The sequence below is a fragment of the Lynx rufus genome, unplaced genomic scaffold (assembly GCF_022079265.1).
Source record: "Lynx rufus isolate CCGP_SWC_20201006 ecotype Redwood Valley unplaced genomic scaffold, mLynRuf1.p SCAF_18, whole genome shotgun sequence".
NCBI classification, from domain to species: domain Eukaryota; kingdom Metazoa; phylum Chordata; class Mammalia; order Carnivora; family Felidae; genus Lynx; species Lynx rufus.
This window is the reverse complement of record NW_025814832.1, coordinates 3997904-4015779: the sequence shown is the minus strand read 5'-3', so window position 1 is coordinate 4015779 and position 17876 is coordinate 3997904. Positions and strand designations below refer to the sequence as shown.

The 17876-nt window shown below is 37.4% G+C and overlaps 1 protein-coding gene across 1 annotated transcript in view; it reads left to right on the top strand.

The window, feature by feature from the left end:
* EFCAB5 (EF-hand calcium binding domain 5) overlaps positions 1–17876 on the top strand; it is a 208014-nt gene that overhangs the window by 23562 nt on the left and 166576 nt on the right. Inside the window, exons 3-6 of the mRNA XM_047080691.1 lie at positions 4940–4976; positions 7713–7762; positions 8380–8442; positions 9851–9935. Coding sequence (XP_046936647.1) covers positions 7721–7762; positions 8380–8442; positions 9851–9935 — 190 coding nt within the window. The 5' untranslated portion in view covers positions 4940–4976; positions 7713–7720. The remainder of the gene's footprint in view (positions 1–4939; positions 4977–7712; positions 7763–8379; positions 8443–9850; positions 9936–17876) is intronic.

Below are 17876 nucleotides of genomic sequence, written 5' to 3'. Positions count from 1 at the left end.
AAGTCTTTGGATTTCTTCCTACACGATGCCAGGGATGTTCCAGTATCTCAATTTAAAACACAGGCCACTGTGGAGTCCAAGTTTCAGTGAGTTTACCAAATAAATGGTTAGCATCACTTACAGCTGTAGATGCTAGAACATTAAATCCTTAATGTCTGATAAGTGTACCCATATTAATAAATTCTAACCAACTCAACATTATATTCTGTGCTCCTTGCTTTAACTCCCTTATAGTATACTCTCACATATTCCCTGGATTTTTGTCACTATATATGCAAATCCTGAGAGTCTTTTGCTGTAAAAGCTATTTCCTCCTGGTCAGACTTTGTATTTGCCCTGCTGGGGCATTTGAACATCTGACTGTAGTTATGAGTCTACTAGAAGTAAGAGGTGGTTGTGGTGAATCTTCAGGAAAATGGGAGTCCCTACCAAGGCAGTTGACTCAGATGAGATTTTTACAAGGTTTTCAATTTAGTGAAGGCTAGTCTCCACAAATACAGGAGGACAAACTGCCTCCATTTGCAAGAGAGGCTAGAGTGACTCAGGAGTTTGAGATTATTAGTCTCCTAGTTCCACTAAATCTTGGAAATTTGGAATGAGGTCCTTCTTCCCAATCAGTGCCCCAATTTTCACATGAGTAACTTGGCTGGGATGTGAATTCAGTTAACACTGAAACCCATAATTCTTGATGAATTGACCCCTTTATCATTCTATAATGACTTTCTTTGTTTCTTGTTGCAGCTTCTGGCTTAAAGTCTATTTTGTCTGATGTAAATATAGCTACCTCTCCTCTATTTTGGTTTCACTTGCATGTGATATCTTTTTCTATCCCTTCACTTTGAGCCTATGTATGTCCTTAAAGCTGATGTGAGTCTCTTGTTTAGGCAGCACATAGTTGGGTCTTGTTTTTCATCCATCCAGCCACTCTGCATTTTGATGGAAAATTTAATCCATATGAATTTAGAGTAATTATCGATAGGGAAGAACTTAATCATGTCATCTTGTTAATTGTTTTCTGGCTGTTTCATAGTTCTTTGTTGCCTTCTTCCTCTCTTACCACCTTCCTTTGTGAGCTGATGATTTTCCATAGTGGTATGCTTTGATTGCATTCTTTTTATCTTTTGTGCATCTACTGTGGATTTTTGCTTTGTGGTTACCATGGGGCTTACATAAAACATCTTATAGATTCAACAGTGTATTTTAAGCAGATAACAATTTAATTTCAGTTACAGACAAAGAGTCTACCCTTTTACCCTCCCATTTAAAAAAATTTATTTATTTGGGCAGGGGCGCAGAGAGAGACAGAGAGAGAGAATCCCAAGCAGGCTCCACGCTGTCAGCACAGAGCCCGATGTGAGGCTTGATTTCATGAACCATGAGATCATGACCTGAGCCAAAATCAAGAGTCTGACATTTAACTGAGTGAGCCACCCAGGCACCCCTCCCATTTTGTTTTTGAGGCCACAATTTACATCTTCTTATATTATATATCCATTAGCAAATATTGTAGCCATAGTTATTTATAATACTTGTGTCCTTTAACCTTTATACTAGAATTAACTGATTAACACACTACCAGATTACAGTATTGGAATATTCTGAATTTGACTATATAATTAAATTTATCAATATGTTTTATATTTTCATGTTTCCATGTTACTAATTAGTGTCTCTTCATGCCTGCTTGAAGAACTCCTTTCATCATTTCTTATAAGGCAGTTCTAGTGGTGGTGAACTAACCTCAGCTTTTGTTTGACTGGGAAAGACTTTGTCTCTCCTTCATTTCTGAAAACTTTACCAGATAGAGTATTCTTGGTTACTTAAAGTATATCACCCCACTCTCTCCTGGCCTTTAAGTCTTCTGCTAAGAAATCCACTGATAGTCTTATGGAGTTCCTTTGTAAGTAGCACACTTCTTTTTATTGCTGCTTTCAAGATTTATCTTTGTCTTTGATTTTTGAAAGTTTTATTATAACGTGTCCTGGGGAAGATCTCTTTGGGTTGAATTTGTTTGCAACTTCATGAACTTGAATGTGCAAATATGCCCCCAGATTTGGGAAGTTCTCAGGCATATTTTTTTTAAATAAGCTTTCTGTCCCTTTCTATCCTTAGATTCTCATAATACATAGGTTGTTTCTCTTAATGGTGTCCCATTAATCCCATAGGATTTCTTCATTCCCCTTCATTTTTTTCCCCTTTGCTTTTCTCTGACTGGATCATTTCAAATGATCTGTGTTCCTACTGAGTATTTACACAAAGAAAATGAAAACACTAATTCAAGGAGAAGTATGTACCCCTATGTTTATTGCAGCATTATATACAAAAGCCAAGGTGTGAAAGCAACCCAAGCACCCATTGACAGATGAATGGACAAAGATGTCCACACACACACACACACACACACACACACACACACACACGCGCGAATATCATTCAGCCATAAAAAAGAATGAGGTCTTGCCATATGTGACAACATGGATGGACCTGGAGGATATTACACTAAATGAAGTAAGTCAGAGAAAGACAGATACCATATGATTTTACTTATACATGGAATCTAAAAAACAAACAAACAAACAACCCCAAACAAACAAGAAGTAGAAACAACTAATAAATATAGAGAACAAAGAGATGGTTTTCAGGGGGAGGATGTTGAGGGATGGGCAAAATAGGTGAAGGGAGTGGGAAATACAGGCTTCCGGTTATGGAATGAATAAGTCACAGGAATTAAAGGTACAACATAGAGAATATAGTCAGTGGTATTGTGATAGCATTTTATGGTAACAGATGATAGCTATACCTGTGGTGAGCATAGCATAATGTACAGACTTGTCAAATTACTATGTTGTACACTTGAAACTAATGTCACATTGTGTGTCAACTATACTTCAATAAAATAATCTGTATTCAGATTTACTAACTTTCTTCTGCTTGGTCTCATCTGCTATTGAAGCTCTTTTTTGAATTCTTCATTTCAGTCCTTGTATTCTCCAGCTCTGAAATTTCTGGTGTTCTTTTTTATATTTTCTCTTTGTGGAATTTATCATTTCATTCTTCTATTGTTTTTCTTATTTCATCAAATTGTTTATCTGTGTTCTCTGTTAGCACTCTGAGCATCTTTAATACAATTATTTTGAATTCTTTGTTAGGTAGTTTATGAATCTTTACTTCTTTGGGGTCCATTACTAGAAGTTTACTACATTCCTTTAGTGGTGTCAGTGGTTTCCCTGATTCTTTGTGATCCCTGTCACCTTCATAGGTGTTTGTGCATTTGAAAAAGCAGTTGTCTCTTCCAGATTTTATGGAATGAGTTTGGTGAGGAAAGACTTTCACCTGTGGTTGGGGGCATTTTGGCACATGCTGTGACCCATGGTCTAGTACTGCAGGATACCAAGTGTGAGGGCAGGTAGCATCTGTAGATGGGGATGGGTGGAGGTGGCATGGTGTCTCATTGGCTCCAAAAGCTGTGGTCCATAACGTCAGTTACATGATCCTTTGTGAGAGCTGTAGGCAGTCCACAATGTCTGCAAGGACTGTTGGATTCTTTAATGGCATCTCCAGTCTAGTGGCTAGGGACATGCCAGACAGTGATGGTGACCATAGCCAGTGGTGTGCACCCTCCTAGCTATGGGGCTAGTTGAGGGGGGTGGCTGCAGGGGCCAGTTGCAGGCAGATGTGCAGTGGTGAAGGCTAGGTCCTTCAGCAGAGGCTGGGGCCAACTGCAGGCACACAGGCACCTGCAGGGGCCCTGGTTGTCAGTGTGTACATGTGTAACCATTGGGGCCAGCTGTAGGCATGCATTTGTCAGGGGAGGCCAGTGATGGGAGTTGAGGCTGGTGTCTTGCAGATGTACAACCATAGGGTTAACTGCAAGTGAGAGGGGCTGTTCAGACCAATGACAGGGGTTAGGGTTCAGTTCAGACCCATCAACAGCTATACAGATGTTGGCTGTTGGCATATACCTGTGGGACTGCAGGAGCTTGCCATGGCATACGCCCAGCAGTAGAGGCTGGTAATGAGAGTCAAGCCCGCAGCATGCAGGTCAATAGCTGCAGGGGTCTCCTGCCATTCTCAGCAGTTATCTCTATCTTACACTAGCTTTTCTTTCTTAGCCTTACCTTTAAGTGTTCATCAGCAAGGGTTTATCCTTAGCTTTTTTTTTTTTTCTTCTCCTAGAAGATACTCTTATTGGGTGAGCTCCACTAGCATCTTCCTGCAAATGCATCTTTCTGTCAGTACCCAAGGATTTAAGACTCATGAAATCCAGCTATATGATACTGCTTATCTTCTATTAGTCTGACAAATCAGAATTGTGTATGATTACTTTCTTATACTGAGAAACCTCTTCCCCAAGGATAACTAGCTACCCTTTCATCTATGACTGACAGTCTTGCCAATCAAGATGTCAAATGCTGCAATTCACCAATTTATAAATCTATTGGGAGTGCATGTGAAAGGCCCTTACCAGATTCACAAAAACCCAGCCTCAGAGCTGACAATCTAAGTAGGATGACTCTGGAATCTCATGAGTCGGGTGTGTGAGGTGTGAATAATGCTGTGCACTGTGGGTAACTAAAATGCAAATTAATACTTCAGACTGGACAGTGCTTCTATCATTATCCAATGGACTTGATTCTGCATGACGTCCTACAATATATTTCAGTCACAATATATTTCAGTGGCATTAAGATTCTTACTGCCTGCAAACTTCTATCAGACTATTGAGCAGGTATCTTAAATGTGTTAAAACCTACAAACTCAAACTCTTATCATTCCTCTAACCTGTTTTCCTCTCCTTTCCATATTTCATTTAATGGCATCATGATCCATTCAGCCTTATAAATATGAAAAAACACTCAGTGAACCTTAACTATTTCTCTTTTTCTCTTTAGATCCAACTTTGCCCCCAATCCTGATGATCATATCTGTTTTAGTTTAGGTTCCTTCAGAACAGACCTTGATCCAAGGAGTTAAATGTAAGTTCATTTGGGAGGTGGTTCCAGGAAACAATGGCAAGGGAGTAGGGAAGTAATACAGGAAAGTGAGGGAAGCCTGTACTATTAGGCAGGTTTCACTGAGGCAACTGAGGCTCTATCCCATTGGGGAACTCTGGGAGACAGAAATGTTCCACCCATTGAACTCTATGCAGCTTCCTATTCATCACTGGCTGAGGGCTTCTCCTAGAAGATATCAACTCTCAGGCACTTCTTGCCATCCCACATTTGGACTGGCACAAGCCCTCAGACAGAATTGCAGGTGCTTGCAGTCAGAGACCATTCATATGTACTGAAAAGTGAAGCTGAAGGGATGTAGTTGGGTATTGGCAATGTCTAGCAGAAAGTAGATTAGAGTGAGGGGCATTGAAACGTGCAACATTTACGGGTGCAAAATTTACCTTCATTCTGTGCACCCTCCCCCCATCCTTCATAATTATAGTCATTGCTGGCAGAGTTAACTTTTTAAAAACACCAATTTGATCACATCTGTCCTGTGCTTAAAAAGCACAGAGTAGGGGTGCCTGGGTGGCGCAGTCGGTTAAGCGTCCGACTTCAGCCAGGTCACGATCTCGCGGTCCATGAGTTCGAGCCCCGCGTTGGGCTCTGGGCTGATGGCTCAGAGCCTGGAGCCTGTTTCCGATTCTGTGTCTCCCTCTCTCTCTGCCCCTCCCCCGTTCATGCTCTGTCTCTCTCTGTCCCAAAAATTAAAAAAAAAAAAAAAAAAAAAAAAAAAAGCACAGAGTAAAGTCCATCCTCCTTGATTTCACATGAATAAACATTATAGACTGAAAAGTTACCTTAACAATTTTTTTAAAAACATTTATTGAGAGACAGAGTGTGAGTGGGGGAGGGGCAGAGAGAGAGGGAGACACAGAATCTGAAGCAGGCTCCAGGCTCTGAGCTGTCAGCACAGAGCTCAAAGCAGGGCTCGAACTCATGCACCATGAGATCTTGACCTGAGCTGAAGTTGAATGCTTAACCAACTGAGCCATCCAGGTGCCCCAAAAGTTACCTCTTTAGCCTCATCTTCTGCTATTTTCTTTTATATAACTAAGCTCTGTACATGAATGCTTCACTTCCTGAACTTTTATACCCTAGTGTGTATTGTTCCTTCTGCCTCAAATACCCTTCCCCACTCTTTTACACAAAAATTTCTTACTAGTCCTTTAAAATCCAGTTTAGAAATATTTCTATGAAAACTTCCCTGAACTCCCTGGGAAAATTAATTGCTTACTCCTATGTGTTCCTTAACACCTCTGCTTTTGCACTGTGCAGATTGAACTGCACCTGTAAATCCTTTTTTTCATCACTAAACTAGGAACTCTTCAAAGGAAGTTTTCCTGTCTCCCTGAGCACAGGTCTCATTTATCTTTTTTAACCCCAATGCTTGCATATAGAAGGCACCCAATAAAGGTTTATCGCATTGAATTTATCTGGGTGCATCAAAAAACCCTGATTTTAAAAGAAATGGAAGGGAGCTTCTAGTAATTTCAGGAGATGGACACCATAAGCAAAGAAAGCAGGCTGTGAGAATGTACAATTGGGACCTACCAAAGAAATCTATTTGATATTACTTATTTATGAACTGCTTCAAAAAGGCTTTGAGGCAGCTATTCTTAAGTGCTGGAATCTGTTGTCTCCAAAGGCAGTACTTCTGGTTTATTCTGCTAGAACATGTGTTGATAAAAAGACATGCAAATACTCTAGCATAGTTTAAAGAAACCATTTTAAATTAAATAGTCCCTAGATTGTAACTGTCCTAGAGGCAAAGGCCGTGTATATAAAATTTACTTTTTATATAGCACCTAGCCTAAATATACACAAATTCTTAAATGATTTTTGGCACAGCAGTAATTTTGATTACTGTAGTCATTTGCAATGAAGTAAGCATCAGATAATTATCCACTTTAATTCCTTAATATGAATAAATAAGCAAGATAAATCACATTCCTCTCAGAACTCTCCACTCAGAAAAATGCTTTGTAGTGAGATTATTATTCTAATATCTGTATGCCTTTCATACATGATGAATTGGGTAGCCATCAGAGTTTCACTTCACCTAATCTTGTTATTTCAAAAATTATTAAGGATGATAATATTTAAAAAAATTTTTTTAATTTTTGTGTTTATTTATTTATTTTTTTTTGAGAGAGAGGAAGACAGAATGTGAGCAGGTGAGGGACAGAGAAAGAGGGAGATACAGAATCTGAAACAGGCTCCAGGCTCTGAATGTCAGCACAGAGCTGAACATGGGGCTCGATCTCACAAGCCGTGAGATCGTGACCTGAGCCGAAGTCGGGACGCTTAACCGACTGACCCACCCAGGTGCCCCATGATGATAATAATGTTTTTAAAACTTCACTTGCATTACTGTTGCTGCTGCTGCTGCTGTGTGTGTGTGTGTGTGTGTGTGTGTGTGTGTGTTTCTTTCTTAAAATGATAATGGTGGTGATTGTTATGGTTAAGCTTTCCTGTCTCCCTGGGCACTAGCCTAGCATTAATCTAGGTTTGGGCAGTAACAACAGCAGTAACAGTAGTACAGTTTGAAAAGTTTAGCAGTTGAGAACTTAGTACCATTCAATAGAATGGTGGGATGCAGTGGGGGTTGGGAGTGACTTTGGTCTCCCACAGTACTTTTTGTTGTTTAATATTTTCTTTCTGTTATTAATATTGGTCTGATAATAGTGTTCCCTACTATTTGATGATACCTTTTAGTGGTCCAGATGAGTGAGCCAGCATCTCAAGAGGGATCCAAACCTGTTCAGGTACTTGGCTTACATAGATTTCTAGCCATTTAATTATAAGAGGATTTGAGATTTAACATTCTTGAGAAAATTGAGATGCAAGATCATATTTTGTCATTTACTTCTCTTTTTAGTTGAAGTATTCTGCCTCAGGTCATGACAAAAGTGCTGGAAAAAGGGGTTCAAATAATAGTTGGGTTACAGTAACCTTCTAGTTGGTTGGCATTTATAACCTGTCTGTTATTGTTTGAAAAATTTTTTTAATTTTTTAGCGTTTTATTTATTTTTGAGACAGGGAGAGACAGAGCATGAACAGGGGAGGGTCAGAGAGAGGGAGACACAGAATCTGAAACAGGCTCCAGGCTCTGAGCTGTCAGCACAGAGCCCGACGTGGGGCTCGAACTCACAGACCATGAGATCGTGACCTGAGCCAAAGTCGGCCGCTTAACCGACTGAGCCACCCAGGCACCCCTTGTTTGAATTTTTAATATGGCTACTTTGTGTGATTTCATTTGGTATGATGCTTGCCCATTATGTAAATTTTTTTACATAAAAAGTTTGCTATACTAGAGTATAAGATGTTAGTTTTATCTTTAGCTTCTTTTGGATCCCACTTACTAATACTGTTTCCATTTCAGGAAAATGGAAAAGAAGAGAAAGAAAGGAAACAGGAAGCAACTGAAGTGAAAGTTCCTACTGAGGTAGAGTTTTCATAAATAATCAGATGTTAATGCTGGAGAATACACTGGTCAAATTAATTTTCTTATGAAAAAGGAAAAGAGGGGTGCCTGGGTGCCTCAGTCAGTTAAGCATCAGACTCTATTTCACCTCAGGTCATGATCTCATGTTGAGAGACTGAGCTCTGCATCAGGCTCCGCACTGTGCATGAAGCCTCCTTAAGATTCTCTTGCCCTCTTCCTCTGCCACTCCCCCACTCATCCTCTTGCTCTCTCAAAAAAAATTTTTTTTACAAAAGGAAGGAAAAGATGTGGATGTCCAAAAGGATAAATAAAATGCCAAATGGAAATGAGCAAATTCATGTTAACCATTAAGCTGACTCATCTGAGACAGTTGCAGGAAGTGTCTGTGGACAGATAAATTATTTGTGAAAAGCTATTACAAGTTATAGATAAATAAAGGTTGCATTCTAAGGTCAGAACCATTACCCCAAGTACAAAACCCACCAGTTTTTAGGATAACTTCATTATTCATTCTGAAAATATAATTTCCATATTAATAATTTAAGTAACTTTGTGTTTATTTGAATACAAGACTTCAATGAGGAAGAATATTCTGTAGAAAAAGGGATGTGATCAAAAACAGTTATATGGGGCTCCTGGGTGACTCAGTTGGTTAAGCCTCTGACTCTTGATTTCGGCTCAGGTCATGATTTCATGGTTCATGAGTTGGAGCCCTGCATCTGACTGTGCTGACTGCAGATTCTGCTTGGGATTCTCTCTCTCCTCTCTGCCCCTTTCTCTCTCTCTCTCTCTCTCTCTCTCTCTCTCTCTCTCTCTCTGTCTCAAAAATAAATAAACTTTAAAAAATCTTAAAAAAAAGAAAATAGTTATATAGATTCACCATTAAGTTCAATAATATGAGTCTTAAAAATATTATCATCGTTCTTTTAACACTACATCAACATGAGTACAAAAAATGATTTTTCCACCATTTATTCATAAAACTAACCTTTAATTTCAATTAAGATGAAATATTTTTCTTTCTACCACAAACATAGAAGATGATTCTAATAGTAGAAGAAAACAGTAGCATTTTCAAAAGTCCACTTTCATCTTGCAGTGGTCTCAAATATTGTTTCTAGAAAGTATTGTATAATTTGAAGATTAATGTACGTCTGAAATAATATTCTTTGCATATCACTTTGTTAGCCATAGAAGGATGGGATGACATGTTGAACCAATATATTTTATCTTATCAATGCAGTAAGCAGTCTTTGCTTCTAATACACAGCATTAAATCCTAGAAAAATCAAACATATGTCTGGTAACTCCTATAAGTCATTTATCTGCATTCTTTAATTGGGAGGGTTGATGCAACTTTGAAGAAAAGTAACTCATTTTACAATTGGGATTTCTTTTCTCTTTTCAGAGTTCACAGAGCGTACCAAGCAGCTCTGCATTAGACACCAGCAGCAATGTGCCAGAAACAGCAACAGATGAAATCAAATCCCAAGGTATAGAACTAGCCTTTCCCCTACACAATGGAATTTAAAACAATTGTGTTTTCACTGGGGATGCATTCCTTAAGATTTTGCCTTAAAAAAAATATAGTCTCAGGGGTATTTTAAACACAATTTGGGAAATAGTTTAAAATGTATTTCCTTCATCATCTATTAATATTTTTGAAGCAACTTTATGACTATTCATCCTGTGCTTAAAGAGAAAATTTAGCTGAGATCTGACTGATACATAGCAGGCAACCCATTAATGAAAACATTAAATGAAGAACACAAATGATTTGGCCTGCTTATTGTTTTTTGTTTGTTTGTTTGTTTCTCCTTTTTACCTCTGTACTTGACCACACATTTATTGTGTTTGATTTCTAGCCCCATCCTTAACCCATATCCCACATAATTATGCATCTTGGAAGTGTATCAGATCAAAGACAAAACACAAGTGGGAAAGACAGTCATCCCTTTCATTGCAGTTCTTCAAACTTTAGATACTTAGTGAAATCCTGTACCAAAAAAATTCTTTACAATATTTGAAATTTAACAATTTTAATTAATTGAAATGTGCTTCTGTTCAGTTTCAAGTATTAAGTGTTAAGTATGTGCTAGGCAGTGCTAGGCCAAGTTACCATAATAATTATTTAAAGCATTTTCTAAAGTATAAATTGTTATATGGGTGCTACTTACCGCTTTTAGGTACTTAACTTTTCTCCAAAGGGTTTTCTGTCTCTTAAACCAATTAAAAGCAGTTATTTACTATTTCTGCTTATCAACACACATTATAATACATACACATTAAGAACCAAATTTTCCAACACTTACTCTGTTTTTATTATAAACTTGTACTATTTTCATAGCTTCACTAACTTTTAAAAAGTTTCTCAGAAAGTCCCTCTCCACCTGCCTCTCCACCCACCCCAATTTCTTGATTTTACTTCTTCCTCACTCCCACCCTCCATCACCATTGCTGCATACATATACTTTGCCTTTACCTTAATCATTTCAGCCATGTTTTTTTTTAAGTTTATTTATTTATTTTTAGTAATCTCTAACACTCAAGGTGGGGCTCAAATTTACAACCCCAAGATCAAGAGTCACATACTCTTCTGACTGAGCCAGCCAGGTGCTCCTCAGCCAGGTTTTTAAATGAACTCTTTTATTTTAAATATGCCAAACAGAATTGGGATCTTGGTAATTTGTTATAAATTTAATTAGATGTTCACTTTAATCAGTTTGTGCCCAAATTTGCACATGCAACACTCACGCATGCATTCCATCATGTAATTTATTACCTCTCTAGAAAACATATCAATCAAGAGTTTGTGTTATTTCTTGTTCCTGTATTTTCAATTTCTGTTATAGCTTTTCAGTTTGTGCTATAGGGACGTGTGTTTTGTTTAAATCTGTGCATCCCAGTATGTGTTATATACTGAAAACATTGCAGTTGCTTATTACAATATCAGTTGCAAGGCAATGTACTTATTTATTTGGTGGCCAGGCACTATTAAGCCTAATATTCTAAATCTCCCTTTGTAAATGTGTGTGTGTGTGTGTGTGTGTGTGTGTGTGTGTGTGTGTGTGTGAAGTGGGAAGAGGAACTGTTAATGCAATTTCGATATATCAAAGGAAGTGTCTTTATTCTTGTTATATATTTTCAAAATTAAAATGATGTTATCTTGTCAGGCAGCTCTCAGAACGCACTCAAGTATGTATCTTTGCAAAGAAAATATTGTGTTTAAATGTACCATGAAAATTCCTCATTTCTTTACCCTAGTCATCATACATTTCAGGGTATGAACTTAACTTGCATTTTGAGAAATCTTTTTTTGAAAATGTGTTTGCTCGGGGCACCTGGCTGGCTCAGTCAGTGGAACATGTGACTCTTGATCTTGCAGTTATGAGTTTAAGCACCATGTCGGGTGTAGAGGTTACTTTAAAATAAAATAGTAAAAGAAAAGAAAGAAAGTATATTTTCTCAACTCTGTTCTTATTTCACAGCCCTAAGATTAACAATTTTGTAGGAAAATACATTTTCCTATAGTTATTGAATCCTAATTCCAATAGTATTTAATAGTGGTTCTTTTCCTCCTTGTTTCTTTATAATCATTCTACCTTATGTACAAATGTTAAGAATCAAGCCAGGTGGAAAAAAAATCAAGCCAGCTGAGTTTCAGACAGGACCTATATTTAAGGAGAACATCACACATGTAGTTGAGTAGCCCTGCTGGGTCAATTTGCACCAGTTTAATCAGCTGACAGTCCTACTAATGTTATAAGCCCTCTTGTGAAGAAAGAGTCTGCTAAAGCTTATAATGTGGATTATAATTCATTCCTATATATGTCCTTAAATAGGGTGGTACTGAGGCCATGCCTAGCAGGGGGCCATGAACTAAGTGCTGGAAATGGTAAAAGTCACTTTGAAGGCTGGGCATTTCAAAATATGAACAAGGAATTCTTTTATGTCCCTACTTATTTAGTTGAAAGCATTTATGCCCAAAGTACCTGAATAAGTCTTTGCATGTTAGAAGGTAGATTAATACAGGGTTGAAGGTATACATGTCGAGGAAGAATGTGAAAGGCTCTTAATGCTATGAAGAGTTTAGGAAGATAATCCTGAAAAAGAATTCCAGGGCTTAGCATAGTTCCTGGCACAAAGTGAGACATCTATAAATATTTATTAGAGTGAATGTATAAACGAATCAGTCAGTCTGTGAAAGGGTTAGGAATGTCCACGCATAGACCTGCTAAAAAACCCTATACCTGTTTGAAACTATAGTCAACTGAACCTCAGAATTAATTTGCCCTTGGGGCAGTTGGGGCTGTAATTTATGAACCTTGAATTCAGAGGTTGCTCAATCAAAAGGGAACTGCAGTTAGGCTTGCTTAGAATCCTGATTTATAACCCTGCTATTGCTGTGCCTCCTCTTTTCTTGGTTTTATGGCTCTAAGAGAGAAGTGTTTGACTAGAGTTGTAACCAAACACACATCTTCTATTCTACATATCAGTGCAAACACTAGGATTATTGCTTAGCAACCTATAATAGCCAAGCACACTAGAGAAGCACTAGCAGTCTGCAGCAAGATGCAGAATGTCCTAATTCATGTGTGAGTGTACAAATGAGCCATGGCAGATGGGTAGATATCAAGTTGCTGTACATCTGTAGCAGTATCTTTAAAACAGGAGAGGATCCTCTTTGGGTTATGTCCGAGAGAGAAAAAGCAAAGAGAGTAACATTAGAATCCGCAGGCTTTAAAAGTTTTTTTAAATTATTTTTTCAATTTACTTCAATTTTATTTCAATTATTTTATTTATTTATTTATTTATTTATTTATTTATTTATTTATTTATTTATTTATTTTGAGAGAGAGAGACAGAGAGAATGAGAGAGGGAGGGGCAGAGAGAGAAGGAGAGAGAGAATCCCAAGCAGGCTCTGCACTGTCAGCTTGAAGCCTGATGTGGGCTCAAACTCATGAACCGTGAGATCATGACCTGAGCCAAAACCAAGAATTGGATGCTTAACTGAGTAGCCCAGGCATCCCTAAAAATTTGTTTAAATATTTATTTATTTTTGACAGAGACAGAGTGTGAGCAGGGGAGGGGCTGAGAGGGAGAGAGATACAGAATCTGAACCAGGCTCCATGCTGTTTGCTGTCAGCACAGAACCTGACATGGGGCTTGAACCCACAAACGATGAGATCATGACCTGAGCCAAAGTCGGACCCGTAACTGACTGAGCCACCCAGGTGCCCCAGAACCTGTAGACTTTAAAGAATTGCTCTCTTTCACACTTAGTAAGCGTTGTACCCAACCAGAGTGTAAACATCCCTTCACACTCAAAAAAGTGGTTAATTTGTTTGCAAATCCAACTGAGAGATTAGGGAGAGCATTATACTGCCCTCCTCACTTCCCCCATATTGGATAAAAGAATTAGCCAAAGAGCAAATCAAAAATTGGGAGGAGGTTCATAAATACTATTTACTATTGGACATAAGACATTCTTCAGATGAAATGTTGGCTTTTCAAGAGTTTCTTTATAGACTACTTATTTTTTTCCTGGGAAGAAAGATGGATACTATCTAGCTAGGTAGGATTTAAAAGTATTCTTCAGAGTATTCTCAATTAAGCTAGGGGAAATTTTAAATAAATTAATTAAACGAATTTGAAATATTTGTGGATAGCTCCCCACCGAAAATGAGAATGAATAAATACATTGTAATACAGTCATATAATGAAATACTATGAAGCAGTGAAAAATGAATGAAGTTCATTACAAGTGTACCAAAAAACAAACAAACAACAACAACAACAACAACAACAAAAACCTAGGAATGAACCTAACCAAAGAGGTGTAAGACCTGTACTCTGAAAAATTTAAAACGCTGATGAAAGAAATTGAAGATGATACAAAGAAATAGAAAGACATTCCATGCTCATGGAGTGGAAGAACAAATATTGTTAAAATATCTATATTACCCAGAGCAATCTACACATTCAATACAATCACTACCAAAATACCAACAGCATTTTTCACAGAAGTGGAACAAACAGTCCTAAAATTTGTATGGAACCACAAAGGACTCCAAATAGCCAAAGAAATCTTGAAAAAGAAAAGCAAAGCTAGAGGCATCACAATTCTAGACTTCAAGTTATATTACAAAATTGTAGCAATCAAAACAAAAATGGATACATAGATCAATGGAACAGAATAGAATATCCAGAAATAAACAATTAAATGGTAAATTAATCTCCAATAAAGCAGGAAAGAATATCCAATGGGAAAAAGTCTCCAGCAAATGGTGTTGGGAAAACTGGACACCAATATGCAAAAGAATGAAGCTGGACCATGTTTTTACACCATACACAAAAATAAACTCAAAATGGATTAAAGACCTAAATGTGGGACCAGAAACCATAAAAATCCTAGAAGAGAGCGCAGGCAGTAATTTCTCTGACATTGGCTGTAGCAACTTTTTTCTAGATAGATGCCCTGAGGCAAAGGAAACAAAAGCAAAAATAAACTATTAGGACTATAAAATAATAAAAAGCTTCTGCATTGTGAAGGAAATTATCCATAAAACTAAAAGGCAACCTATGGAATGGGAGAAGATATTTGCAAATGACATACCCAATAAAGGGTTCATATCCAAAATATAAGAAGAACTTATAAAACTCAACACCCCAAAACTAAATAATCCAATTAAAAAATGGTCAGAAGACATGAACAGACATCTCTCCAAAGAAGACATCCGGATGGCCAACAGACACATGAAAAGATGTTCAACATCACTCATCATCAGGGAAATGCAAATTAAAACTACAATAAGATACCACCTCACACCTGTCAGAATGGCTAAAATTAACAACACAGAAAACAACAGGTATTGGCGAGGATATGGAGAAAAGGGAACCTGTGTGCACTGTTGGTGGGAATGCAAACTGGTGCAACCACTGTAGAAAGCAGCATGGAGGTTCCTCAAAAAGTTAAAGGAGAATTACCCTATGATTTAGCAATAGCAGTGCTGGGTATTTACCCTGAATAAAAAAACAATGATTCAAAGGGATACATGAACGTGTGCATCATTATTTACAGCAGCCAAACTATGGAAGCAGCCTAAGTGTCCATCGACAGATGAATGGATAGAGAAGATGTGTTATCAGTATACAATGAAATATTCTTCAGTGGTAAAAAATAATGAAATCTTTCCATTTGCAACAACATGGATGGAACTAGAGTGTATTATTATAATACTTATTAATATAAGGGGATATAATAAGTGAATACTGTATTTCACTTATTAGTGACAGAAGCCAGAGAAAGATAAATACATATGATTTCACTCATGAGGAATTTAAGAAACAAAACGGATGAGGAAAGGGTGGGATGATGGGGTTAAACAGGTGATGGAGATTAAGGCGTGCACTTGCCATGGTGAGCACCAGGTGATGTATGGAATAGTTGAATCACTATATTGTACACCTAAAACTAATGTAACACTGTATGTTAACTAACTGGAATTAAAATAAAAACTTAAAAAAAATCAATGAACTAGAGTTGCACTGAATGATGAATTTCCAGATGAATTTACAAACATAATATTAAGTATTAAAAAGTTGCAGAAAACACATGGTATGAAATAATTTTTATAAGGTTTAAAAACAAGAAGAACAATATTATATTGTTTAGATACAATATAAACAATTGCAGAGAAATGATAAACATGAAATTCAGAATAGAGTTTCTATCAAAGTAGGGGGATATGGGAGGCTTTAATATTTAGGTAATTTTTTTCTTTTTCTTTTTTTAGGTAATTTTTTTCTTAAGCTAAGAGTAGATATATGGCTACTTATTATATCATTATACTTATAGGTCTTAAATATTTAATATTAAGATAAAAAAACACTGCTCTATGTTATGGAGGTTCTGGTCTCTTGCCCTTTTATTGCACTACTAATATTTATTGAGAGTTATTAATGATTGAGGCATGAATCAGTAACTACTTTCTGATTATCTTAAAAATAATGAGTATAAAAATAATTTTCATATTTATTTCTTCTTTTGTCCTGCATCAAAAACAAAAGACTTTAACAATAAATGGCCCTGATCCTATTGTGGTTCAGCTGGGCACTAATATTCTTTTCCAGCACACAGAAGCAAACTGACTAGTGGATAATGTTTGAAAAGGCCTGAAATAACTTCATCTCCATGACCATGTCAGAAAAAAACTTAAGATTCCCATTAACTTTTTCATTCCAGTCACCTCGGCATCCATAAACAAAACAAAACAAAACAAAACAAAACAAAACAAAACAAAAACCAAACAAACCATCTGATAGCTTATTGTTCAGAGCCTGAGCTAGCTAGGTCCTGGGAACCCAGAGCCCAGCTAGCCAGTTAATGCTAGGAAAAAGTCATACAATTCTATGTCCTGACACCAATAAAGATATAGTCTTCCATCTCAGATGGACATTCTGTATTACTTGGAAATCCATTTAGGTGTTTGTTTTCTGCTCCTTTCCACTTCCACAAAAATTATTTCAAACTTTTATCATGCACAAACCTATGATCCCACCATTTGTTGGTTTTAGCAATATTTATTTTATTCCACAAAAAATAGAGGCTATTAGAGGGAATGTCCTCAGTATAGTGTAGGAAACACCTCATCCAAATTTACTCTATATTCTTGACCTCAATCTCTCATATCTCCTCAGACCCTAAGGACCATTATCTAATCTCCCGTCTGTAGCTTCTGTTTTCCTTTCTACATTGGCTCCTTTCTTTCACTCTCTCTATATAGTCAAGACTATCCCACCTTTAAAGAAAATCCTTCTCTTCACAGTCCGATTCCTTGAAATAATTGTCCACTTGTTTAGTCTACACTTCATCCCTAAGTCCCTCCTCAACCCACTGAAGTCCTGGTTCCATTCTTATCACAGAAATTGCCCTCTCTAAGGTCAGTGAAGAACAACCTGATGCTAAATCCAATGTATACTTTCTACTTCTTTTCTTTAAATGTTTATTTATCTGTCTTGAGAGAAAGAGAAAGAGAGAGCAGGGGTGAAGCAGCAGAAAGAGAGGAGAGAGAGAATCCCAAGCAGGCTCTGCGATGTCAGTGCAGAGCCCGATGGAGGGCTCGAACTCACCAACTGCAAGAGCATGACCTGAGCCTAAATCAAGAGTTGGTCGCTCAACCAACTGAGCCACCCAGGCACCCCAGTATATTTTCTACTTCTTATATCATTTGATTTTTCTGCAGTATTTGACACTGTTGGCCACTTCCTCTGCAGTGATAATTTTTTTTGTCTGTCCAATGTCTCTTTGGGAAACTATCATCCTGTCCTTCTTAATCCCTTTGGCTTAGATGGGGCTGACTCCACCCCTTTATTTCCAGGGATGGGTGGTAATCCAAACCTGATCAATCAGAATACTTACTACCCCTTCAAT